Here is a 26,284-nt window from a genome sequence, read left to right as displayed (position 1 = left end):
TGTAGGAGAACTGAATCAAACAGATTTTATTCAACTTTTTAGATGAGGAAAACAAATGATACAAAATAAGTCATAAGAAATGCTTTCTTATACCACTATCTCAAACCACTTTCAATATTTTACAAAATGCTCACGCAGCAAATATGAAAAGCTTCAACACTTTCCCTTTGTAACTTGCTGCAATAAATGCAACTTTAACAAACATAAAATTTCTTCTGTATCTTAAAAGTTGAATTACTAATTTTTATGATGTTACTCATATTTTTATTCATATACTTTTAATGACATCATTGCCAATACATACATTATTTTCTTTAACTTTATTTTTACAATAAGCCAACATCTGTCATGCAGCCATCAAAAATCTTACAGTAAATTACACAGGTTTGTAGTCCAATTTAGACTCCAGCTTCTTAGAATCAGCCACTTTTCTGACTGCTTTCATGAAGTCTTCCTGTACTACAAAATCATGATCAGCACGAATTGCGAACATACCTGTAGAGAATAAAACAACATGACTGCTATATATCACATATGAATTATACGTTCATTATAAGAAAAACAATATAATTCTATGGAATAAATGTGAAGCTTAGATTTATTACTTCTGAGCCAGTAGTTGTAATTTGCTAAAAACCACTATCTTTTTTCAATTAAAATCCACAGGCCGGGTGCGGTGGCTCACGCCTGTAATCCCAACACTTTGGGAGGCCAAGGTGGGCAGACTGCAATGTCAAGAGATTAAGACCATCCTGGCCAACACGGTGAAACCCCATCTCTACTAAAAATACAAAAAAAAAATTAGCTGGGCATGGTGGCGCGCGCCTGTAGTCCCAGCTACTCGGGAGGCTAAGGCAGGAGAATGGCTTGAACCCAGGAGGCGGAGGTTGCAGTGAGCTGAGATAGTGGCACTGCACTCCAGCCTGGCGACAGAGCGAGACCCCATCTCAAAAAAAAAAAAAAAATCCATAGCGGTGTTGTGATTATGTTCTAAAACAAAAACAGGTATGACCACTATATGAATATTTAACATCCGGTTCAAGGCCGGGCACGGTGGCTCACACCTGTCATCCCAACACTTTGGGAGGCCAAGGTGGACGGATTACCTGGGGTCAGGAGTTCGAGACCAGCCTAGCCAACATGGTAAAACCCCGTTTCTACTAAAAACACAAAAATTAGCCGGGCGTAGTAGTGGGCATCTGTAACCCCAGCTACTTGGGAGGCTGAGGCAGGAGAATCGCTTGAACCCGGGAGGCGGAGGTTGCAGTGAGCCAAGATCGCACCACTGTACTCCAGTCTGGGTGACAGAGTGAGGCTCTGTCTCAAAAAAATAAAATAAAATAAAACCAGGCTTAAATGGTCCCTGTATCTGATTGTAGCTCTTAATAAAAACAAGCATAAAAAACCGAAGCAATCAAAACTACCAACACATACACATTTTAAGCGTAATTTAACTTGACAGGAAGCAATTTGCTGGAAGGCACACATTTATGGGGAAAAAAAAATCTTGAGTAAGTTTGATAGCCATTCTTTGTTAATAATCAAAAACGTTGAGAATAGGGAATCATATAGAAAGCCAACAGCGGGTTTTAGCAAAACTCGGAGTCATTATTCATGTGTTAAAATTTACCTACTTTATGTACAAATTGGTATTTTTATTTGATTCATATTTGAGTATCACAACTCAATTTTTTCCTTCGACTTTTTGACAAGTACCTTCTCAAACAGTATTTGACAAAGGGGTAAAAGTTTCCTTGTATGCAGTTTTTTAAACATTAGTTTTGTCATGGATATGGGTCCCAGATTTTGAGATAATCCTAACTCATGATAAACTAAAGCAGGTAAGTTTATTGCTATCTACTAATTAAATGAATTCTAATATTTCCATTGAGGATCTGCCTGTATTGAATTTTCACTTACATAAAATGAGGGAGTTAAAATAGAAGATTTCAAGGATTATTTCCTATCTTCTTTCCTTTCTAGATTTCTACATAAGGAAACAATCTATGTTGTCCTAGAAACCGGGTGAATGGAAATGACTGATTTTTAAAAAATAACAAAGTTTCAAAACTTGTTTAGAAAGCTACAGTGAAACTAGGTAAGTTATTTTTGTAAACCTTGCACACATGGCTATTTTCCAAATCACTTTAGTGAATAAGTAAATCTGCACAAGAGATGCCTGGCCAGGCCTGGTAGCATTTTGGGAGGCCCAGGTGGGTGGATTACTCGGGCCCAGGAATTTGAGACCAGCCTGGACAACATGGTGAAACCCGTCTCTACAAAAAATACAAAAATTAGCTGGGTGTGGTGGCGCACGCCTATAGTCCCAGCTACTGGGAGATAAAGGAGAAATGATCGGGTCTGGGCTACAGGGAGCAGTGATCATGCCACTGCACTCCAGCCTGGGCCAGAGTGAGACTCCGTCTCAAAAGAAAAAATAAAATAGAGATGTATTATAATCCAAAAGAGATAATGTCAGGACCTGAACAGGAAGGGCAACTGTAGTTGAATCAAGTGTATTTTAACTTACAGAAAAATGTTAACAAAAAAGCCTTCAAGTCTAAAAAGAAGATAAAAATTTCAGTATGTTTCCAGATGTGAATGTCCCACCTAGTTAAAAAAAACTAAAATTTTAATCCACACAGAAGTTATAGCTCATTTGCAATAACTAAAGGTAAATTTGTAAGAATATGTAAGGAAAAAAAGCGTATATTTTGATAGCAACAGCCTTTAGGTTCACTGCACAGCTTGCATTTGGATTACAATCTAACCAAAGCAATCTTCTGATAATAATTTGGTCTGGTTTACATTTTGGAAAGAGAATGTCATAAATTACTCTAACTTGTTCAAGCTATATGACAGTTTACCTCTAAATAGTTTAGTTTATTGATAACGCTCTGTGAGCATGATTTACCCTAATTTGTATTGACAGCATTTCTAGACGTGAACAGTATCTGACCTGCATATCTGATGCAGATACTGACTCACAGCATACCCAATACCCATGAAGATACCTGTACTGAGAAGCCCTCCTTGAGCAGCCACTTTAAACACTGTGTTGAATTTACTAAGGCTAAACATGATATGAAAAGCAAGAGGAAATCACATATTCTAATACTTAAGAAAATCTATAACCTATAAAGTCAGTAACTATACTGTAGAAGTTTTTTTTTTCTATTTAAAGATTCTGTATGGAAGACAAAAACTAAATGATTCTAGGTAGGGTATTAAAGCTACTTGGTACTGGAAATAAAAATAGCATCACACAATTTTTACATACTATGTAGAAGTGAAAAAAATAGTATCACACAATCCACAGAGAATTATATTTAAATACTACATTTTACACAAATGGCATGATCACATAATTCATAAATCAATCTTTCAAAACACTGCTCACAGACTAGTATTAGACAACATACACAATTCATTTTGCAGCAGATACCTCTGGTGCTGGCCCATTCTAATTCCAGCCACAGATGTGGTAGGCAATTCTGTAGCAACTCAGACTTACTTCAGGGGGCCAGTGTTCTATTACATGCCTCTTCTTCCACATTCTGCCCTAAGGCATGTAGAAGTGCAAAGGAGTCAACACTACCAAGGACAAATCTCATCCAATGGGGGATGAGTACTGGTAAATAAATGTTCTAGTCTCCCAACTTTCAGCTGGGTGATCCTGGAAGGCATTCTGTATGCTTCTCTGAGATCTAACCTCCCTTTCCTACAGCACCTACCTCAATGGTGCACCCTCATATTAGCTTTCCCTCTTTCCATCTCACTTGCCCTGCTTCTCCTATTTCCTGGAATCGATTCCTAAAAGAACAGCATGAACCCAAATCCTTGCAAAGTCTATGCTCCGCTTTCAGATAAACTCAAAACAGTTTCAGCAAATTTTAAAAATTAAAATCAACAGTAAAACTGTACTTTAAACCCTTACCTGCTTCAGTACAAACATTTCTCAGATCTGCTCCATTAAAGCCATCCGAAAGCTTCACAATTGCTTCATAATCTGTTTAGAAAAAATACTGGAAATTAGTTTTAAAAATTAGACCTTTACTTGATTTATGCCCACATCGAAAATTTAAACTGAAGAGCTTACTTTGAGTTTGATCAGCTAGACATCAGCTCTGTTAACTTTCCACAATATTAATATCCAAAAACTAAGACTTCTGTTAAATAAACCAGCACCAAGAAGAATTAGACACACCCCTGAAACTTTAAAAACAGGAAATATCACCAAAATCTCAAAATATCTTAATCTATTTTTATACAGTGAAATAGCTATGCACATGTGAACTCCAGATACCTGTTAAGCTGTGACTCTTATCAAAACTGTAATCAAATCTTGAATTTGAATAAACCTATAACACTCAAAACCAATTATAACAATGGAATTTACTTTGTTTACTTTAATCATACAAGCCAAATATAAAGTATAGCAAAACTGAAATGTAATCATACATAATTTTATCACATGGAATTTTTAAATGCTACAGCACGCATTAGCTAGCTTCTCTGGTTTCTGTGCAAGATTCAAGTGGTGAAGTATCAGATCTATGGTAGCAGTAATAAAGTGAGTTCTCCATCCACCCACATAACAGACATGAATCAAAGAGCTATAGGATTGGGGTAGCAACAATGGATCTGATACAGAATAGGAAGAGAAGTAAGACAGCACAGGCTACTACAGTTTGAATAACTTTGATGATGCACCGTTTGGTCAGGCAATATAGGGCATGTCGTTCTCTATTTGAAATCACACATATATTCATGAATTGTCTTTAATCAGGTTTAAGTTCATTGTAAGCTTCCTGAGAGCAAGAATTCCCAAGGCTAGCACAGTATCTGGCATCTAGCAAGAGCTCAGTATTTGTGGAAGAAACCTATACATTGACATCCTTTGTTCAGTTCGGTCTTTCCAGCTCAAAACTCTCTAACAGGGGCAATGAAGATAGTGAAAGTCAACAATCAGCTATTTGTCATTATTCTGGACCATTAACTTCTAAAGAGTTTTTAAGGCTGCCTGGAAATTATACTAGATTTCCCTAGTCTGGAGGTCAGCAAACTTTTTATGTAAAGGGCCAGAGAGTAAATACTGTATGCTTTGCAAGCCATATGGTTTCTGTTGTAACTATTCAACTCAGCTATTCCAGTAGGAAAGCAGCCATAGACAATAGATAAATGAGCATGCTTGGGTTACAACAAAACTTTGTGTGTTTCCAAAAACACAGGGCAGGCAGAATTTGGTTCACAAGCCATGTTTTACTGGCCTGCACCCTAGTCCAATCCCTCACTTCCATAGATAATGACTTTATACCTTCTCCTTTGTCCTCAAATCTCTAAGAACACTTCCCTATCTTCATTCTGAACGTGCATTCTACTTCACTGAGAAAACAGAAGCATTCAGAAAAAAACACTTCTACAAGTTCCTGCACTATCTAAGAACCTGTCATCATAAGCATCTATGTACTCTGCCTTTCCTCCAGTCTCATAAAAGTACACACATATATAGGGCCAATCCCTCTTCAAGGAAAGAACACTGCCAATTTCTCTTTCTCCTAGGTCATTCCCAGTAGCATTATTAAAAAAAAAAAAAAGGGCAGGGGGGTCGTAAACTCTTCCATCTTACAGAAAACTCTGCCAACTCCTCATCGGCATTCCCCTTCTACTTCTTCTGCCCCCTCTGTAGAACTCTTAAAAGAAATGTCTAAACTCAATGCCTCTCCTCCCAATCTCTCTGAAACCCAACTGAAATAGGCTTTCACCTCCACCACTCCCAAGAAGCTACTTTTGACAAGATTACCAATGACCTCCATATAGTTAAATCCAAAGGTCTACTCTGAGAACTCTTTATCTGACCTATTGTCAGCATTTAACAGGAATCAATTTAAAAAACAAACAAACAACCAGGCCGGGTGCAGTGGCACACGCCTGTTATCCCAGAACTTTGGGTGGCCGAGGTGGGCAGATTGCTTGAGCCCAGTAGTTCAAGATCAGCCTGGGCAACATGGTGAAACCCCATCCCTACAAAAAAACAAGCCAGGGTTGGTGGTGTGTGCCTGTAGTCCCAGCTAATCAGGAGGCTGAGGTGTGAGGATCATTTGAGCTTGGGAGGCAGAAGTTGCAGTGAGCTGGGATCACACCATTGCACTCCAGCCTGGGCAAGAGTGAGACCCTGTCTCTAAAAAATAAATTACCTTCTTGGTAAGGCCTTCCCTGTGCTAATCCTCCCTGTCATTTAAAAACATATCCTCATGCCTGGTCCTGGCACTTCCCTAATTTCCTATCCCCCTTTTCTTTTTTTTTCCCCCTGAAACAGCGTCTTGCCAAACTGGAGTGCAGTCACATGATCATAGCTCCCTGCAACCTCAAACTCCTGGCCTCAAGCGGTCCTTCTGCCTCGGCCTCCCAAACCATTAGGATTACAGGAGTGAGCCACCATGCCCGCCCCCCACTTTCTTGCTTTATTTTTCTCCATAGCACTTATCATCATCTATTATACTTTGTTTTACTAACTTTATCTGTTTTTTCCTAACAAGAATGTAAGTTCTCTAATGGCAGAAATTTGTCTGTTTTGTTCCTTGCTATATTGTCAGCCCTTATAAAACACTTACAATGGTTCCTAGCTTATAGTAGATGCTCAATAACTATTTGCTGAATTTAAAACCACCACATTTGCTGAATTTAAAACCAGATTTAGGAAACTATCAGTAATTTCTAAAAGTATTTTTCTTCATTTACCAAATGTAAATACATATAAAATAGATGACTTCCTTACCTATTTCACCATGCTTTGTAATGGGACCTGCATGGATTTTCAGTATGTCTAATCTTGCTTGTTCATTTGGCAAATCAATATCTGAAAATAAAAAATTATTTTATAGTCCAGTTTTATCTTTTTTAAAATACAGTGGAAAGTGAAGTGAAGTATGGAAAAAGAAATGGGCACAAAGGGAAATGGACGGTAGGTAAAGAATCTTAACTCACGTATTTTTCTATCTAATCTTCCTGGACGCAGCAAAGCAGGATCCAGTGTATCTGGTCTGTTTGTAGCCATGATCATTTTAACTCTATGCAGAGTATCAAATCCATCCATTTGATTCAGTAACTAAGAATATTAAGAATCAGATTTTACAAAAATTCTAACCATTAAAAAAATAGCACACACCTTTTATATGTCTAATGCCATGAAATGTATTGTCTACAGATAGATATGTTCTATCTTCAGAATGGTCATTTGATAGAATTCTTTTTCTCTCTCTTATATAAAGGGATATACTTTCTAGCCTCAAAGTTCTAAGCTAGATTATGTACCTTTTAATAGCTATGTATCTTTCTATAGCTACCAGGTAGTTTTAATAAATCTGAAGGCTTCCATCATGTCAAGAATTATGAAATTAAACTATGTGGATCTAATTTCCAATGTCCAAAATTTCACCAATTATTTTTTAAAGGAAAAGCTAATAATAAAATCCAATATATAAAGTGCTTATGATATGTCAGACATAACATTTATATTAGGATAACTGGATACAAAGATTTTTCTACAAATTTGATAATAAACTGATTTTTTTTTTTTTTTTTTTTTTGAGACAGAGTTTCACTCTGTCACCCAGGCTGGAGTACTGTGGCCTGATCATCGCTCACTGCAACCTCCACCTCCTGGGCTCGACCAGTCCTCCCACCTCAACCTCCTGAGTAGCTGGGACTCCTTTTTTTTTTTTTTTTTTTTTTTTTTGAGACAGACTCTCGCTCTGTCACCCAGGCTGGAGTGCAATGGGGTGATCTCAGCCCACTGCAACCTCACCTCCTGGGTTCAAGCAATTCTCCTGCCTCAGCCTCCTGAGTAACTGGGATTACAGGCACACGCCACCACGCCCAGCTAATTTTTGTATCTTTAGTAGAGATGGTGTTTCGCTACGTTGGTCAGGCTGGTCTCAATGCTCAGACCTCATGATCTGCCCAGCTGGGCCTCCCAAAGTGCTGGGATTACAGGCAGAAGCCACCATGCCTGGCCTATTTTTTCAAATAATTCTACTGTACACAGAAATACTAAAAGACATAAAAAATATTGTCCTCAATTTCTAAAGTTTTCTTGAATAAATGAAAAACCTTACTGCATTTAACAAACTCTCTAAAATATAGCTAGTCTGACAATGTGTTAGTTGATGATATATTAGTTACTTGAATAAAATTAGTATTTGTGTTATTTAAAAATATCTCAATTTAAGGTTTCTAAGAGATTTTATAATTTCCAAATGCTATGTTATCTTCTGAGCGGATCTGTATAATTTATGAAAAAAGATTTTTCAAATACTTCTAAGGAGAAAGAATTTGACACTGCATTACCCATGCTACCTAGTTTCTATTTGAAGTGGAAAATGTATTTGGACTCTTGATATCACTTTCACAGAATTTGGAGTGGGGAAAGGTAAAACTGGAGGAAGGCTTTATGTGCATTCTTTCATTCTGTCATCTATCCTCTTCAATTATCAAAACTATTTTAGTTGCCTCAGTCTCAGCAATAAAGTGAGAGAAAAAAATAATTTTTAGAGCAGCTTCATACATAATTATAGCTCATTTATTGCCAACAGTCTTAATATGACCATTACAAAAAATGTCTTCATAAAACTACCGCAAGATCACATTCATAAGAATTTAAATATATGAATGACTGATCTACTCAAAAAAACACAGAATAGTATAGGTGTATACCAAATGGAATTTGGCAGATAGCCTTATTTTCTAGTAGTCATTTTCTTAGAGTTTGTGATAGAGAAACATGTTTGTTCCTGACAATATTTTCAAATTTCATATTTCATTTAAAATGTTCTATATATTTTGACTATCAAATATGCAATGTTCAGTTCTTCATTTAATAAACATTGGTTTCTTTATAAACCCCCTTTACCAAATATTACCTCCATTAACGTTCTCTGAATCTCTCTGTCAGCTGAAGTACCCTCAGAAAACCGACGACCACCTAAGATAGTAGATTTGGAAATTTATATGCATTACTCTTTTCCTCTACAACCATCATTTAAGAAAACAGAACATAACAGTCTGTGGCTTAAAACATTAAGATGAAAATTAAAGAGCAAGAATTATGCTGACAAAGTTAGACTTGATTTTGGTGTAACATTTCTCATTTTGTTAAAGTGAAAGGTTATTTATTGAGACGGAGTCTCGCTCTGTCGCCAGGCTGGAGTGCAGTGGTGTGATCTCGGCTCACTGCAACCTGCGTCTCCTGGGTTCAAGCGATTCTCGTGCCTCAGCTTCCTCAGTAGCTGGGATTACAGGCATGTGCCACCACATCCAGCTAATTTTTGTATTTTTAGTAGAGACAGGGTTTCACCATGTTGGCCAGACGGTCTCGATCTCCTGACCTCGTGATCTGCCCACCTTGGCCTCTCAAAGTGCTGGGATTACAGGCATGAGCCACCGCACCCGGCCATGAAAGGTTATTTATTAAAATTGGTTAAACTAACATCTGATTCATTGTGGTATCTACTTCATACAAGTCACAATTACAGATTAAGAGAGGGAAAAAGGTTCTTTTACATTTAAAAAAAAGTCCTAAAACTTTCAACAAGGGTGTTATTCTTACCAATAGCATCTATTTCATCCATAAAAATGATGCATGGTTGATGATCTCTAGCATAATTAAACATTTCTCTGATCAAACGAGCACTTTCACCAATGTACTTGTCTACAATAGAACTAGATACAACCTGATTAAAGGAAAAACAGTAAGGTAAATATAAGATAATTCAAGTAAAATTAAATTTCAATAAGTACAAAATAATCTTCCCTTTACCTTTAAGAAATTGCAGTCCAGCTGGCTAGCAACGGCTCGTGCCAAGAGTGTTTTTCCCGTACCTAAGAATGACAAAAGAAGTCTTAATTAGATGGTAAGGTAGAAAAAAATTTGTTTTGAGACAGGCAATCACTCTGTCACCTAGGCTGGAGTGTGGCGAGATCACAGCTCACTGCAACCTTGACCTCCCAGACCTAAGCGATTTTCCCACCTCAGCCTCCCAAGTAGCTGGGATGACAGGCATGTGCCATCACGCACAGCTAAGTTTTTTGTTTGTCTGTTTGTTTTTCAGAGACGGGGTCTCTCTGTGTTGCGCAGGCTGGTCTTGAACTCTTGGGCTCAAGTGATCCTGCCACTTCAGCCTCCCAAAGTGCTGGGATTACAGGCAGGAGCCACCGCACCCGGCCTATGTGAAACACATTTTTAAAATCCTTTTAAGAATATAATCGTTTGGCAAGTAAATTTTCCAAAATGAAAGCTAAATCCTAAATAGAATTTTCATTTAAAATTCCAAAGTACTTGGCCAGGTGTGGTGGCTCACACCTGTAATCCCAGCACTTTGGGAGGCTGAGGCGGGCAGATCACAGGGTCAGGAGATCGAAACACAGTGAAACCCTGTCTCTACTAAAAATACAAAAAATTAGCCGAGCGTGGTGCCACATGCCTGTAGTCCCACCTACTGGGGAGGCTGAGGCAGGAGAATCGCTTGAATCCGGGAGGTGGAGGTTGCAGTGAGCTTATAATCTCGCCACCGCACTCCAGCCTGGGTGACAGAGCAAGACTCTGTCTCAAAAAAAAAAAAAAAAATTCCAAAGTACTTCTGCTGTCAACATTAAAATTTTAATCAAAATGTTATAATTTTTTAAATCTATTTTAAATTGACAAATAAATTGTATATTTATGGGTTAAATTATGATACATGTATATATTGAAGAATGATTAAATCAGGCAAATCAACATATGCATCACCTCACATGCTTAGCATTACTTTGTGGTTAGAACATTTAAAATCTACTTTTAGCAACTTTGAAATAGCTAACACATTATTAATTATAGTCACCATGCTATGCAATATGTCACCTAGAACTTATTCCTCCTGTCTAAGTGAACTTTATATCCTTTGACCAACATCTCCCCTATCCCCATACACCACCACAACTTCTGGTAACCACCATTCTACTCTTGGTTTCTACGAGTTCAATTTTTTAAGATTCCACATGAAAATGAGATTATGTGGTAACTGTCTTTCTGTGTCTGGCTTATTTCACTTAGTATAACATCCTCTAGATTCATCCATATTGTCACAAATGACAGGGTTTCCTTTTTTAAGGCTGAATAGTATTCCAATGTGTGTATTTACCACATTTCTTTTTCTTTTTTTTTTGAGATGGAGTTTCGCTCTTGTTGCCCAGGCTGGAGTGCAATGGCACGATCTCAGCTCACTGCAACCTCCGCCTCCCAGGTTCAAGTGATTCTCCTGCCTCTGCCTCCCGAGTAGCTGGGATTACAGGCATGAACTACTACACCCAGCTAATTTTGTATTTTCAGCAGAGACGGGGTTTCTCCATGTTGGTCAGGCTGGTCTCAAACTCCCGACCTCAGGTGATCTGCCCGCCTCAGCCTCCCAAAGTGCTGGCATTACAGGTATGAGCCACTGCACCCGGCTACCACATTTTCTTTATCCATTCATCCATTGATGGGCAATTTTTAGGCTATTTCTATATCTTGGCTATTGTGAAATAATCATGGGAGTGCAGCTATCTCTGACACACTGATTTCAATTCCTTTAGATATAAACCCAGAAGTGGGATTGCTGAATCATATGGTAATTCTATTTTTAGTTTTTTGAGGAACCTCCATGTTTTCAAAAATGGCTGTGCTAATTTACATTCCCACCAATAGTGTACAAGGGTTCTTTCTCTTTTCTCTACATCTTGCAAACACTTTTGTCTTTCTTATAATAGCTATCTACTTACAACATGGACTATGACAGAAACTTCTGTTACATTAAAATACATTGGTCTATCCTGCGCACTGACTGGATCTTTTACTTATGAATATTTTAATATCAAGCATTGATTATTTGGAAACTACTGGTTGAGTTATGCAAATCTTCCAAATGTTGACATTTTTCACCACACATTATAAAAAATTTTTGTTATTCTCACCACTTATCTCATCAGAAAAGTCTTTAAGTATTAATATATTAGAAAGCTGCCGTGGCTGGACATTGTGGCTCATGCCTGTAATCCCAGCACTTTGGGAGGCTGAGGTGGGCGGGTTGCTTGAGCCCAGCAATTCAAGACCAGCCTGGGCAACATGGCAAAACCCTGCCTCTACTAAAAACACAAAAATTAGCCTGGCATGGTGGCACACACCTGTAGTACCAGCTACTCAGGAGGCTGAGGTGGAAGAATCACCTGAGCCCAAGAGGCAGAAGTTGCAGCGAGCCAGGATGATCACGCCACTGCACTCCAGCCTGGGTAACAGAGTAACACCTTATCAAAAAAAAAAAAAGAAAAGAAAAGAAAAAAAGAAAAAGCTTCAACCACATAGTGCCAGATATATGTTTCTAAAAATTCTAATTTTCACTTGACATTTCAAATTTTATCAATGGCAATAGATGGTGTCAGTTGTTTAACATGACAGGCTTAATTTGTTCGCTTTGGAAAAAATGTGCGCCAAATAACCAAAAACCAGTCTTGAGTAATCAATAACTAATAACCAATAACCAGTCTGATAATCACAGCATATCTGTAAATGGTCCATTCAAGCAAAAATAGCATTCCATAAAAAGCAATGAATTCAGCTGGCAACTTAAATAACTGCACAAGTGCTTTTCCTAAAGACAACTATCTTATTCAATATGCAGCAGTACTTTATATTTATTTTCCCTTTTATCATGAAGAACACAAAATATTACCCAAAGATGAAGATTTAACAAAATTAATAATTTTTACTGTTTCACCAAGGACTTTATAGTGAAACTCACTTTTTTTTTTTTTTACACTGCAAGTATGTGGCAGTCAAGAACACAATGGCTACTAACTAGCACCGTTTCATGCCACTAATGCTGATTCACACTACAGTGCAAGTAATTTAATTTTACCCATGATGCTCTTGCACCATCAGCACAAATGTCAACACAGTGGAAGAGCCAAACAACATTTTAGTTTTTTGTTTTGTGTCATTGTGGGGCTACATATGTCAAGCAGTATGCTATAGGTACATTTGCTTTATATAAAAAAATTTTTTTTTTTTTTTTTTTTTTTGAGAAGGAGTCTCACTCTGTCAGCCAGGCTGGAGTGCAGTGGGGCAATCTCGGCTCACTGCAACCTCTGCCTCCCAGGTTTAAGCAATTCTCCTGCCTCAGCTTCCCGAGTAGCTGGGATTACAGGTGCACGCCACCACGAATGGCTCATTTTTGTATTTTTAGTAGAGACAGGGTTTCATCATGTTGGTTGGCCAGGCTGCTCTCAAACTCCTGACCTCTGGTGATCTGCCTGCCTCGGCCTCCCGAAGTGCTGGGATTACAGGTGTGAGCCACTGCGCCTGGCTTAACATTTCAGTATTATAAAGTAGTTTTGACCTTACAGAGTCCATGAAAGCACCTCTGGGTCTGTGAACCACAATTTGAGGACTGTTGCACTAGAATCACATGGCCTGTTAAGATAAATGTACTGTGAGGCACAAATGCACTAAGCATGCCTCAAAGAACAGTAGACATAAATATCCTATCTCATTCTCACTCTGAAGAGAGGAGAAGTTGGAACTGCCCACATCAAATTTCCACCTTATGGCCAGGCGCAGTGGTTTATGCTTGTAATCCCAACATTTTGGGAGGCTAAGGTGGGCAGATCGCTTGAGTCCAGGAGTTTGAGATAGCCTGAGCAACATGGCAAAATTGCTTCTCTACAAAACATACAAAAATTAACCAGACATGGTGATGCACGCCTGCAGTCCCAGCTACGTGGGAGACTGAGGTGGGAGAATCACTTGAGCCCGGAAGGCAGAGGTTGCAGTTAGCCCAGATTGTGCCACTGCACTACAGCCTGGGCAACAGAGTGAGACCGTGTCTCAAAAAAATAAAAATAAAAAAATTGTCTTTTTTTTTTTAATTCCTTAATTCATTTATCTTATTGGTGGAGTAGAAATAATTCAATACCAACCTGGAGGTCCATATAACAAACAGCCTTTTGGAGGTATTATTCCTACACGCTGAAATAACTCTGGGTTTGTAAGAGGTAATTCTATCACCTAGAAAAGAAGTTAAATCTTTCTTAAAAAGTTAGTCAAGATTTTTAATGTACTTTCAAATACTCTAAGTCAAATATCACCTTAGTTAGGTGTACACATCATAATTCTTAATAGACCTAGACTTCCATGCTAGGTAAAACCATTTATATTAAGAGGTTTTGCTCCAGGTAGATTTAAGATCTCTGAAATCTAAAAAATTTCAAATAATGTTTTTTAAATAAACCACACACTTGATTGGGGTGATGGTTACACAGATACATAACTTGTCCAAACATATTTGAAATGTACACTTAAGAATCTACATTTTTTTAATGTAATTATACCTCAATGAAAAATTATACCACAAAAAAATCAGTTAAGTCAAATGAACATATAAACAAAAAACACAACTCAAAAGATCTATACTAGTTTGCATTTGAAAATACAACACAAAATAATTCTAAAATGGGGGATGGATTTGACAACATACCAAGAGAAAAGGTATATACAATTTTTATCTGTTGGCATTTTGCCACGGCAGCTTTTAAAGAACAGTATGTTCTGCTCTCAAGATTGATTCAAGGAAGAAAAGTAGAGACTAGAGAAATTGAAGATCTGAAAGTCCAATTTAAATTACTTATAGTACCAGTAACTTAAGAGAGAAATTTCTCTCTTTTTTTTTTTTTTTTTTTTTTGAGACAGAGTCTGTTGCCCAGGCTGGAGTGCAATGGCATGATCTTGGCTCATTGCAACCTCTGCCTCCCGGGTATAAGAGATTCTCCTGTCTCAGCCTCCTGAGTAGCTGGGACTACAGGCGCCACCACCACACCTGGCTAATTTTTGTACTTTTAGAAGAGATGGGGTTTCACTGTATTGGCAGGCTGGTCTTGAACTCCTGACCTCAGATGATCCACCCACCTCGGCCTCCCAGAGTGCTGGGATTACAGGCGTGAGCCACCATGCCTGACCGAGAGAGAAATTTCTATTGAATAGTTGTGTTGGGCTAGGTGCGGTGGCTCACGCCTGTAAATCCCAACACTTTGGGAGGCCGAGGCCGGAGGATGGCTTGAGTTCAGGAGTTCGAGAAGAGCCTGGACAACATGGTGAAACCCCATCTCTACAAAAAATAAAAAAATTAGTCACATGTGGTGGCGCATGCCTTCAGCCACTTGGGAGGGTGAGGTGAGAGGATGACTTCAGCCTGGGAGGTAGAGGTTGCAGTGAGCTGAGACTGCACCACTGCATTCCAGCCTGGGCAAAAGAACCAGACCCTGTCTCAAAAGAAAAAAAAAAAGTTGTGTCCATATGTGCATAAAGCGTGACTGGGAAAAGCCAGAAGTGAGAGAAATCAATACTCTAAAGTGTAAAGTATCTGCAGACAGTAAAGGATACTGCATGTATACATGGGATTCTTTCTGCTCCTATGGCTAATGCAGCAAATCACTGTGGAAAGCAAGTTTTCACCGTTTTATGAAGCACCTGTTCTTCCTCTGTTACCCTTTCATTAATACAGGTGAGAACTGCCTTTTTTTTTTTTTTTACACTTAGATCAGTGCTTCCTCAAGTATTGTCAAAGAAAAATTTGGTTTCACAATCACTTGGAATGCTTGTTTAAATGCTAATTCCTGTGCCTACCCCCAATCTAGTCCATCAAAACCACTCAGAGGGCCTAGTAATGTGTATTTTTAATAAGTGTTCCAAAAAAAATTAATGTACTGAAGTATGAGAACTGGCTTAAAGCTTAAATCAGATTGTGTAAGACATTCCAATTATTCCCATTAATTCCTAAATATTCACAGCCTAATTTAGGATAAAATCCATAGGACAATGTAATTTGCTTTACAGATAACAGTTAAGAAGCTGTCGGTGCTATGAAGTAAGGCAATCCTGATTTGATTGTTCACCTAAAAGCTTACAAGATTTAAGACAATCCTAAAGCCAGTGGTTTTCTTGAATGGCAGCAAACAGCTTTAACAAAATAAAATATTTAAGGAACAGGTACCCTACTCTTCTGTAAGAGTGGGAAGCTAGTATTAATGAGGTTATGGAAAAAACTCATCACACACATTATCCAAATATGCTCTGACCCAAGTAACTTATTATGATAATCAAAACCACAGGATATTAGATTACATCAATTATTTTTAGCTTTTTCTCCGTTCCTTTGCCACAAAAAGAGCAGGATTTTTCTAACACCAAATTATCTCCAAATAAAAAAACAACAGTAATTTTCACAGCTAGAAATTCAGTGCTATTCTTCTTAGCAAGAATAGTAAATACATAATATTCTTAACTACCATTTAGACAAAAAGTACTTTTTCATCCTGTTTCTCCTGTTAAGAATCCCAAAACTAGTAGTATTTATTAGCTAAGTTCAGAGAACAAGGCACACAGTACCAACCTCTCTTAATTCCCGGATCTGTTCTGATAGCCCTCCAATCTCAGAATAAGAAACATTCCCAGGGTCCTCATGAGACATGTTATAAACCAGTGGATCCACCTCTCTCGGCAAATATCTAGAATGAAAAGGTATGTATTTTTCTTTTGAAAGATATATTTTCTCTTAGCCTACAGATAGCATATAAATAACTTGCTCAAGCAACCACCTGTAGCTGATCTCATAAAGATGTGCTTAATTAGAAACTAGTAAAAGGGAAAAAGTGCCAAAATATTCAGTGATCTCAAGAAGCATATATCTCAGATAAAAACCACCCTTTGTGAAAATAAAAGGTAAACTAAATAGAATAAGAAACCCACCTCATGATAGTTAGTGTAGTCATATCCAAAGCAACTCTTGTTCCTGGCTTCAGCTTACTTTTGTCAAGCTAGTTTTGTAAAACAAAAGATATTACATCAACACTTAAAAACAGAATAACACTCTAACGAGAGTTTAATATTTAGAAGCCAAACACTCATTTTTACCCTCCAGAGAGAACACAAATATCAGATTATAAACTCTATGCTAACAAAATGGCTTATAAAATAAGTAATTCAAAGTGATTTCCACTTGCTCCTTAAAAGCATGCCCCTTTGTGTAATCTCAGTGTAAAATGTGAAATGACTAACACACAAAGCTTGAGGCAGCAATGGTACAGTGACTTTGGGAATTGCTACCAAAGCATTTATAGAAAAATCCCTTAGTGAACATTTTAGGGAAAGGAAAGGGAAGCATTTTAAAGGTGTGCTCATCAGATTTATTTTGAAACGTACAGCTTCTGGGAAGAATGTGTTAAATGCTCATGAGAGTAGAGAAAAATGCACGGTTTCCCCTTAGAGATTTTTATTAAAATGCTTTAAATTTAAAGCCCCAAAACCCAGCAACCATCATTCATGCCTTTGCTACATGACAGGCACGTGCTGAACACATTACACATTAGGTTGAATCATACTAAATAATTTCTTGGCTTATCTGGCTAAAATTAGAATCTACTAGATCTGCCTCACTCTCAGGATGTTGTTACTTTTCAAAGATAAAGTTACTTTTTTTTTTGAGATGGAGTACGGAGTCTCACTCTGTCGCCCAGGCTGGAGTGCAGTGGCGCCATCTTGGCTCACAGCAACCTCTGCCTCCCTGGTTTAGGCAATTCTCCTGCCTCAGCCTCAAGTAGCTGGGATTACAGGTGTGTGCCACCATGCCCGGCTAATTTTTTTTTGTATTTTTTAGTAAAGACGGGGTTTCACCATGTTGGTCAGGCTGGTCTTGATCTCCTGACCTCGTGATCTGCCCACCTCAGCCTCCCAAAGTGCTGGGATTACAGGCATGAGCCACCCCGCCCGACCCAAGTTACTTTTTAATAGTTTAAAAAACTGCGTGCCAATACAATTTCGGAATCATATAAATTACTGACCACTTGTCACAGGATTTTACAAAGAGCTTCAAATTTAGGAAGATAGGCAAAACACTAGGATTAATATAACAATTAGGGAAAAAACGGCTAAGAAGTGAGGTTACTTGAAAAAATAAGAGGAGAAATCAATATGAAGCTATTTCAATGTTTACATCTATAGGAAATACAGGCTGAGTATTCTTAATCTGAAAATCCAAAATGCTCCACAATGTGAAATTTTTTGAATGCTGACATGATGCTCAAAGAAAATGCTCATCGGAGCATTTCAAATTTTTGATTTTTTTTAATTAGGGATGCTCAACCAGTACAACACAAATATTCTAAAACCTGAAAAAAAAAAGCCAAAATCTAAAACACATTTCTGGCTCAAGCATTTTGGATAAGGGATACTCAACTTATATATACTTTGGCTTTTCTAATGTTTTTTAGTCTTCAAATACAGTCTTGTCCTCATGCAACCTGAAATATCTTAGAAATGCCAACTTTCGGCATCCACAGAGCCCTGAAAGGGACATGAAAATCCCTTGTCAGTTTAGGTATCTAATATTTTGACTTAGAAAATGTCAACCGCTTATATACTAGGCAAAATCCTAATAGGAGATTTATAGTTCCTGGATTAAATTCTCCCTTACAGCCATGTTCTGTGAATGTTTTAAAACCTGAACCTGAAATGACAATTAAACAGAGAAAACTCTTCCAATGAATTTAAAAGAATTATCTAAGGACACTTCCTAAAGAATAATACATAAATTGATTTCAGACACTACTGAATGACTTGAGGTCATTTGTTGGCATCTTTGATAACTGTAAAATAAAATTTAGAATTATTTCAACTTGCCCTACCCTAATCTAAATGACCTCATACAAAATTAACTTAGGCCATGGTACAGTCCATAAGTAACAGTTCTGAATGTCTAAATATAAACACAGGTAACTGATGATATCTAACACTTTTAAGTCCTCTTTAAAAATGACATTAAAATAAAATGTCTGTTTTCCAGTTCTAAAATACTTTTATTTCTAAGTGGCTATTAATAGATCTGACTGAGACAATGTAATACAGTAGAAAGTACGGAATGCCAGGAGTCAAAGCCCATGGTTTGAATTCAGGCTTTGTTAATAACTAGCTATGTCTGAACAAATCATCCTTGTGAGTTATGGGCATAAATGCTCCACCTGCTTGCCTCAAGAATTAGAGACAATAACTTACATGAAACTGCTTTGTCAATCATCAGGCACTATACAAATATAAAGTATTACCTGTCGACGACAACCCACAACATATCTTGGTCCATTGGTAGCTTTAACAATGACTAGAAGAAAAAACATAAAAGAACTAATTGAAAAATAGAAAGTAAAAAAATACATACCCACGTTGACAGAGGGTTTAGTTGTATTTCTGTCCTCCAAGAAGACATTAGTTGAAGGAAAACTTAAGTCTATTCAAAAATACTCTCTCTCTCTGCATTATTGTCATTAAAATAATACGCATTTCAAAAGTGAGAGAGAGGTGGGCTGTTTCTTTACTAATTAATAAGCTAATTCATCACTCACATTTTTCTTCAGTTAACTGTTTAAGCACTTCACCCACGATCTAAGGAAGAAAATAAAAAGCATTACTTTTTGGCAACAGCTAAATAAAAAAGCAAATTACCATCACCCCCTATTCCCCAAACTCCATCACCTACCTGCCCAACACTCTGTAGGGCCTTCAGATCATTTTCAGACTTTTCATACTGCTTGGTAAGTTCTTTTAATTGTTCCCTTACTGAAATAATACAATTTGAACATTTTTAATTGAACAGTAATCTTAGTGTGTTTAAGTCGCTACGTCTCACTTTACTGTTTACGTAAGTCTATTTCACTTTACCTAAGTTTCACATCCACTGTTTCAAACCATAAAAGAAATAATGCTGTTTGTAATGAGTAGGTGGCATGTATAACAACAAAATGTTACAGAGAAAGCACCATATTTTTACTTTGTTGATCGGCAATACTTGTTTAAGCACATCTTAAGTTATAGTCTTAGAAGATATTGACACCCTGACACTTAGGATTTGCGACTACAAATCCGAATGATAATCACTTAGACCCTTCCTCACCTCTTCACCTACCCACGTGGATTGTTCTCTGACATTCTACCCTAAATAAAGTCAACAAATGCAGTTCTCCACAGAATCATTTAATTATGGTCCTCCATTTAATTAAACTACTCATGCTTTTCAATGAAAATGCACTGAAAAAAAAGTTAAGCACTCAGGAGGTAAGGGAAATTTGTATGCCTGATACAGTACAACACGAAACACAAGACGATATGGGTTATTATGACAACTGGAACACTTCTCTCTTAAGCTCCGCGGCCGTCTTTCGACTCCAAGAACAAGCCGACTCCCTGAGTCTCATCTCTTGTTTGAGCTTACTTGACTCAAGCGCCTTCCCCTCTCCAAGTCCCGGGACTCCACCAACACTGCCCTTCTTGCACCCTAACCTGGGAAACATCCTCGGCCCACTTCCCCACTCCTCCTCTACTTCTTTTTCATTTTCACCTCAAGGCCGCCGATGTTCTGTCACCCGGGCTGGACTGGGCCATTTCTACACCCGAAGGAGTGCTGCTCCACAAGCTCAGGGCCGGATGACAAAGCGCCTTGTCCCTGGCCCTAGGCCTGGTCATCTCTAAGGCTCGGTTGCCGGGCTCGGCGAAAGGCTTCTACTTTGTCAGAGGCAGAAGCGAGTCGAGGCACTTGATTACATGGAAAGAAAGGTGCACTCACACTCCTTAAGACGGCCGTCGATCTCCTTGTGTTCAAGCAACTTCTTGCGGTAGTCCTGAAGCGCCTTATCTCTAGGGTCCGCCATGATGAGAAGCCGTCTCTCATAGGGGATGCCGGGAATGGCCATGGCCGTCCGGGCGGGGGAAGGGGCGGGGCGAGGGGCGAAACCCTGCCTGGAGGGGTGGGTTCGCCCATGAGCCCGCCCCTTCCGGTTGGCCCCGTCTTTCTACTCCACTTCCACCTCTATGTCTCGGTTCACCTAGAGCGCCGGCATACACTGAAAGAGGCCTCCACCTATACCGTTTCTTGCAAGGCGAGATAGGTAAAGCAGGACTCAGTTATCCCGGTCTTCCCCTGAGAGGCCTCAGTATTAAGTCACTGCTGTCCCGGAAGTATAAAAGGCTCTGTAATAAACTGAGATGGAAGTGAAGTAGGAAATGTGTAATACCTCAAAGGAGTTCCGATGGCCTGTCGACACAACACAGATGGCCTTTGTTATAACACAGTACTGTCCAAGACCTCCACGTGCTGGAGAAGTAGACAGTTTTATTCATCCATTCAGTCAGTGAATGAGGTATTAAAGGTAGATCTGCTTATCATTTGGTAGGAAATAATAATAAAAAAAACTTCAGAGTTTAACAAATACTGTGAAGGAATTAAAACACGGTGAGAAGTATGGTGGGAAGAATTAATCTAGAACAGATATCTGAGATGAGAAGGAGCCAGCCTTGCAACAACTGAAGAAAACCTAAACAAACAGTGCAAGTCCTGGAGTGGAGTGGGGTGGGGGGGTGTGGGTGGAAAGCTTGACTCACTTCCAGGAACAGAAAGGAGGCCAATGAGACCAGTAGGGGGTGGGTTGTAGAGATGTGGGGTACAAGATAAAGATGCTGAAGTAGGCTGAGGCAGGAACTTTGAAGTCTGATAGAACCTTCAGATTTATGTATTTATTTATTTATTTTTGAGATGGAGTCTCGCTCCTGCCGCACAGGGTTGAGCGGTGACGCGATCTCAGCTCACTGCAACCTCCACCTCCCGGGTTCAAGCAATTCTCCTTCCTCAGCCTCCGGAGTAGCTGGCATTACAGGTGTGCGCCACCACGCCCGGCTAATTTTTGTATTTTTAGTAGAGACGGGGTTTCGCCATCTTGGCCATGCTGGTCTCGAACTGCTGACTTCAGGTGATCCACCCTCCTCAGCCTCCCAAAGTGCTAGGATTACAGGTGTGAGCCACTGCGCCCGGCCAGATTTTTTTTCTTTTTTTTTTTTTTTTTTGAGTCTGTGTCTCACTCTGTCACCCAGGCTGCAGTGTAGTGGTGCGATCTTGGCTCACTGCAACCTCTGCCTCCCGGGTTCAAGCGATTGTCGTGCCTCACCCTCCTGAGAAGCTGGGATTACAGGCGCCCGCCACCACGCCCGGCTCATTTTTGTATTTTCAGTAGGAATGGGGTTTCACCATGTTGGCCAGGCTGGTCTCCAACTACTGACCTCAAGTGATCCGCCCGCCTCAGCCTCCCAAAGTGTTGGGATTACAGGCGTGAGCCACGACGCCTGGCCAACTTTCAGATTTTTGTGATTTGGGGAAAATTACATACTCCCTCAATATCTCTGTAAAATGATCATAATAATTGCACTTATCTAATGAGGTTGTCATGAGTATTAAATAGGATAATGTGCCTAAACACAACATCTGCCACATAGCATGTACACAATAGTGTTCTTTTGAATAGATACTTATTTTAAGGGTAGTAATGGCTCCAATTTTTGCATTACAGGTCCTCATTGCTATACCTCTTGCTATCATTGTTCCTGGGGACAATTAATTGTTGTCCAAAAAAAATGAGTAAAATTCTCCAAATAGATTCCATTTGGTCTCACCTTATCCAATGGCCATGAATGTTTGAGTTTAAATATATACATCCTAAATATACAAATAAAGTACAAATTTTTGTAAATTAATGACCCAAAGTCACATAAAGGATGCCTTCAAATTTATTAGGAACAATTCTCATGGGTATTGTGTGAATATTCCATTCTATTTTTCTTTTTTCTTTTCTTTTCTTTTTTTTTTTTTTTTTTTTCGAGTTGGAGTCTTGCTCTGTCGCCAGGCTGGAGTGCAGTGGCGCGATCTCGGCTCACTGCAACCTCCACCTCCCGGGTTCAAGTGATTCTCCTGCCTCAGCCTCCTGAACAGCTGGGATTACAGGCGCACACCACCACGCCCAGCTAATTTTTGTATTTTTAGTAGAGACAGGCTTTCACCATGTTGGTCAGGCTGGTCTCGATCTCCTGACCTCGTGATCCGCCTGCCTCGGCCTCCCAAAGTACTGGGATTACAGGCATGAGCCACCGCGTTCGGCCAATTTTTCTAAATGTGACTGGGTTCTTGCAGTATACAATGAACAAGGAAGCTGTATTGGGCAGGGATAGTCCCTTCTCCCACTCAGTTGCAACTACTCTGGTCAAACTAGTCCATCCATACCAAAACATGTCACCTCTGACATCAAGAAGTAAAGAAGAGAGGACAAGGCAGAGAAAGAAAGCTCAGTTTGGCTCAATTTAAAATATTTATGAGCACATACTGATAGGTTATTTTAACATTAATCACATCAATATTTTAAAGTCCCTTAACCCTTGTTCTTTTTCTTTTACCCATCTGGCAGCATTTCAACTTCAGAAGAATCTTCTATTTTCCCCATGCCTACACTAGCCCTGTTACTTTTTTGTTTGTTTGTTTGTTTTTTGTTTTGAGCAGGAGTCTCACTCTGTCACCCAGGCTGGAGTGCAGTGGTGCGATCTCAGCTTGCTGCAACCTCCGCCTCCCGGGATCAAGGGATTCTCATGCTTCAGCCTCCAGAGTAGCTGGGACTACAGGTATGCGCCACCACACCCGACTAATTTTTGTATTTTTGGTAGAGATGGGGTTTCACCATGTTGGTCAGGCTGGTCTTGAATTCCTGAGCTCAGGTGATCCACCCGCCTTAGCCTCCCAAAGTGCTGGGATTACAGGTGTGAGCCACCGCGCCTGGCCGTTACGTTTTTATACATGGCTATAAGACTGTATTCCTCTCCATCTGAAAGCGTAGCTCAACTTGTAATTATATATTCTTAAACGTGATTAAATGTTTAGAGTCTTTTCTCTGCAGTGGACTGTAACCCCTCGGAAAACAAGGACTATGACTATTTATTTCCCCTGATTGGATCCCCAGTGTCTAGCACAGTGTCTGAAATAAAAGAGGTATATGTATATTGAATGAATGAATATCTCAGGCACTAAGATAGGTAAGCAGAGTTATAAAGAGGCTAAGAAATGTGACCAGTACTCAAGGAACTTAAAATATCATAAAGTGAAAACAGAAAAATACAAATGTGACCAAAAAATGAAAATTAGAACATATAGGGTGGAAGAGATAAAAGAAGGTAGGGCATATCTTAGTTTATTTCGGAGTCATTAAAAGTGATGTCATAACAAACGGTAATGAGATTGATGTAGACCTTCAAAAATCATGTAAGGATAGTTTCTCAATCTATTTTCCTATAACTTGGCACAGATGAGTGTGGTCATTTTAAAATATGTACACAAATTATTTGACACTTTCCACTTCAAGAGGTGGAGCATAATTCCCCTTCCTTGGACCTAGTGACTTGCTCTTGATAAATAAAGTGGAAGTGACAGTGCGCAACGATGGAGACTAGATCACAAAAAGTGTTGAGCCTTCCTTTTGACTCTCGCTTGGATAACTCCCTGTGGGAGAGCCAGTTGTCATGGCATGAGGACACATCAACAGATCTATGGAGAGACCTACATAGCAAGGAACAGCCATCCAGGAACTTAAGGCCTCCTGCCAACAGCCATATGAGTGAGCAGTTCCTGGCAGAGATCCTCCGGCTCTAGGCAAGCCTTTATTACTGCAGCCCTAGTATTGATTGCAACACCATGAGAGACTGAGTCACACAACTCAGTTCAGCTGCTCCTGAATTGCTGGTCCCTAAAAACCATGAGATGATAAATGTTTGTTGTTTGAAGCCATTTAGTTTTGGGGTAATTTGTTACACAGTGATCGATAACAAATACAACAAGAACAGATTTATTTTTAAGAGAAAAATTGGGAAACTGTCAAATAGGCAAGTAGCAACTACTTTTGCTCCCACATTGGCCACAACACTTAAGTTTTTAGAAATTTTTCATCCCAAATGTCTACTTCCAAATACCTACGAAAATGCACTTAAATTAGGCCAGGCGCAGTGGCTCACACCTATAATCCTAGCACTTTGGGAGGCTGAGGTGGGTGGATCACAAGGTCAGGAGATCAAGACCATTCTGGCTAACATGGTGAAACCCCGTCTCTACTAAAAAATACAAAAAAATTAGCCGGGTGTGATAGCGGGCGCCTGTAGTCCCAGCTACTCTGGAGGCTGAGGCAGGAGAATGGCGTGAACCCGGGAGGTGGAGGTTGCAGTGAGCCGAGTTTGCGCAACTGCACTCCAGCCTGGGCGACAGAGTGAAACTCTATCTCAAAAAAAAAAAAAAAAAAGAAAAGAAAAGAAAAAAAGAAAGAAAATGCACTTAAATTAATGTGTCTGTGTCTAAGCAGTGAGATGTTGAGGTAGGATTAGAAGTTAGAGTTCAGGCCGGGCATGGTGGCTCATGCCTGTAATCCCAGCACTTTGGGAGGCCGAGGCAGGTGGATCATTTGAGGTCAGGAGTTCAAGACCAGCCTGACCAACATGGTGAAACCCCGTCTCTACTAAAAATACAAAAAAATTAGCCAGAAGTGGTGGCACATGCCTGTAATCCCAGCTACTCAGGAGGCTGAGGTAGGAGAATTGCTTGAACCTGGGAGACAGAGGTTGCAGTCTCTGGAGCCAAGATCTTGCCACTATACTCCAGCCTGGGAGACACTGCAAGATTCCAACTCAAATAATAATAAAAATAAAATAAATAAATAAATAAAGAAGTTAGAGTTTCTAGGCTTCTGGGATGTGCTTTTAATAAAGTAATACCATAAAGAGAGCTTTTTAAAAAAGTACTAAAGATTAAATTGAAAAAGAGGTGCCTATTGTCTCACTTTTCTCTAATCCCGACTTCCACTCCCCTAATTTTTAAATGTGTTTCTACTATACTTACCTTTGTATTTCTAAATAATATCCTTATGCTGCTATTTCTTGATATATAAATTTTGGGATTTATCTTCTGACCAAATTAGGAAGATAAAGATTTAGCACCCTTACTCCAGACTCCCACTTTTCCTGCTTGCATCCTCCATGAATGCAATATATGTAAATTTTGGTTAAATTGCTATCCAATATTTGTGTCATTGTGGGGCTATGTATGTCAAGCAGTATACTATTTGCTTTATTAAAAAAAAATTTTTTTTGGCCGGGCATGGTGGCTTACACCTGTAATCCCAGCACTTCAGGAGGCTGAGGCGGGCGGATCACGAGGTCAGGAGATTGAGACCATCCTGGCTAACACGGTGAAACCCCATCTCTACTAAAAATACAAAAAATTAGCCGGGTGTGGTGGCAGGTGCCTGTAGTCCCAGCTACTTGGGAGGCTGAGGCAGGAGAATGGCATGAACCCAGGAGGCGTAGCTTGCAGTGAGCTGAGAT

General features: G+C 39.2%; 1 protein-coding gene across 1 annotated transcript; it reads right to left on the bottom strand.

Annotated features, from left to right (window-relative positions):
* Positions 1-20,829, bottom strand: PSMC6 (proteasome 26S subunit, ATPase 6). The gene is made up of 14 exons (XM_003831709.4): positions 20,673-20,829; positions 19,590-19,669; positions 19,456-19,495; positions 19,162-19,214; positions 16,811-16,878; positions 16,455-16,569; positions 13,987-14,074; positions 9,818-9,879; positions 9,608-9,731; positions 8,922-8,983; positions 6,988-7,108; positions 6,779-6,859; positions 3,938-4,009; positions 1-495 (listed from the first exon to the last, which is right to left on the bottom strand). The coding sequence occupies exons 1-14, from the start codon at positions 20,797-20,799 to the stop codon at positions 377-379; spliced, it is 1,212 nt and encodes a 403-aa protein (XP_003831757.1). The 5' UTR covers positions 20,800-20,829; the 3' UTR covers positions 1-376.
* Positions 20,830-26,284: the final 5,455 nt, after the last annotated feature.

This window comes from Pan paniscus, chromosome 15 (genome assembly GCF_029289425.2).
Source record: "Pan paniscus chromosome 15, NHGRI_mPanPan1-v2.0_pri, whole genome shotgun sequence".
NCBI lineage: Eukaryota > Metazoa > Chordata > Mammalia > Primates > Hominidae > Pan > Pan paniscus.
Note: the sequence above shows the minus strand (reverse complement) of the source record. Positions and strands in the feature narration are given on the sequence as shown.

What these genes read in the sequence shown, in the direction of transcription:
- PSMC6 (XM_003831709.4), bottom strand. Translation starts at nt 20,799, where the DNA reads ATGGCCATTCCCGGCATCCCCTATGAGAGACGGCTTCTCATCATGGCG. An exon ending in CGACGGCCGTCTTAAGGAGT is followed by an intron (nt 19,670 to 20,672) that starts GTGAGTGCACCT and finishes GTATTATTTCAG; the next exon opens with TAAGGGAACAATTAAAAGAA. An exon ending in ACAGTTAACTGAAGAAAAAT is followed by an intron (nt 19,215 to 19,455) that starts GTGAGTGATGAA and finishes TTTTTCTTCTAG; the next exon opens with TCATTGTTAAAGCTACCAAT.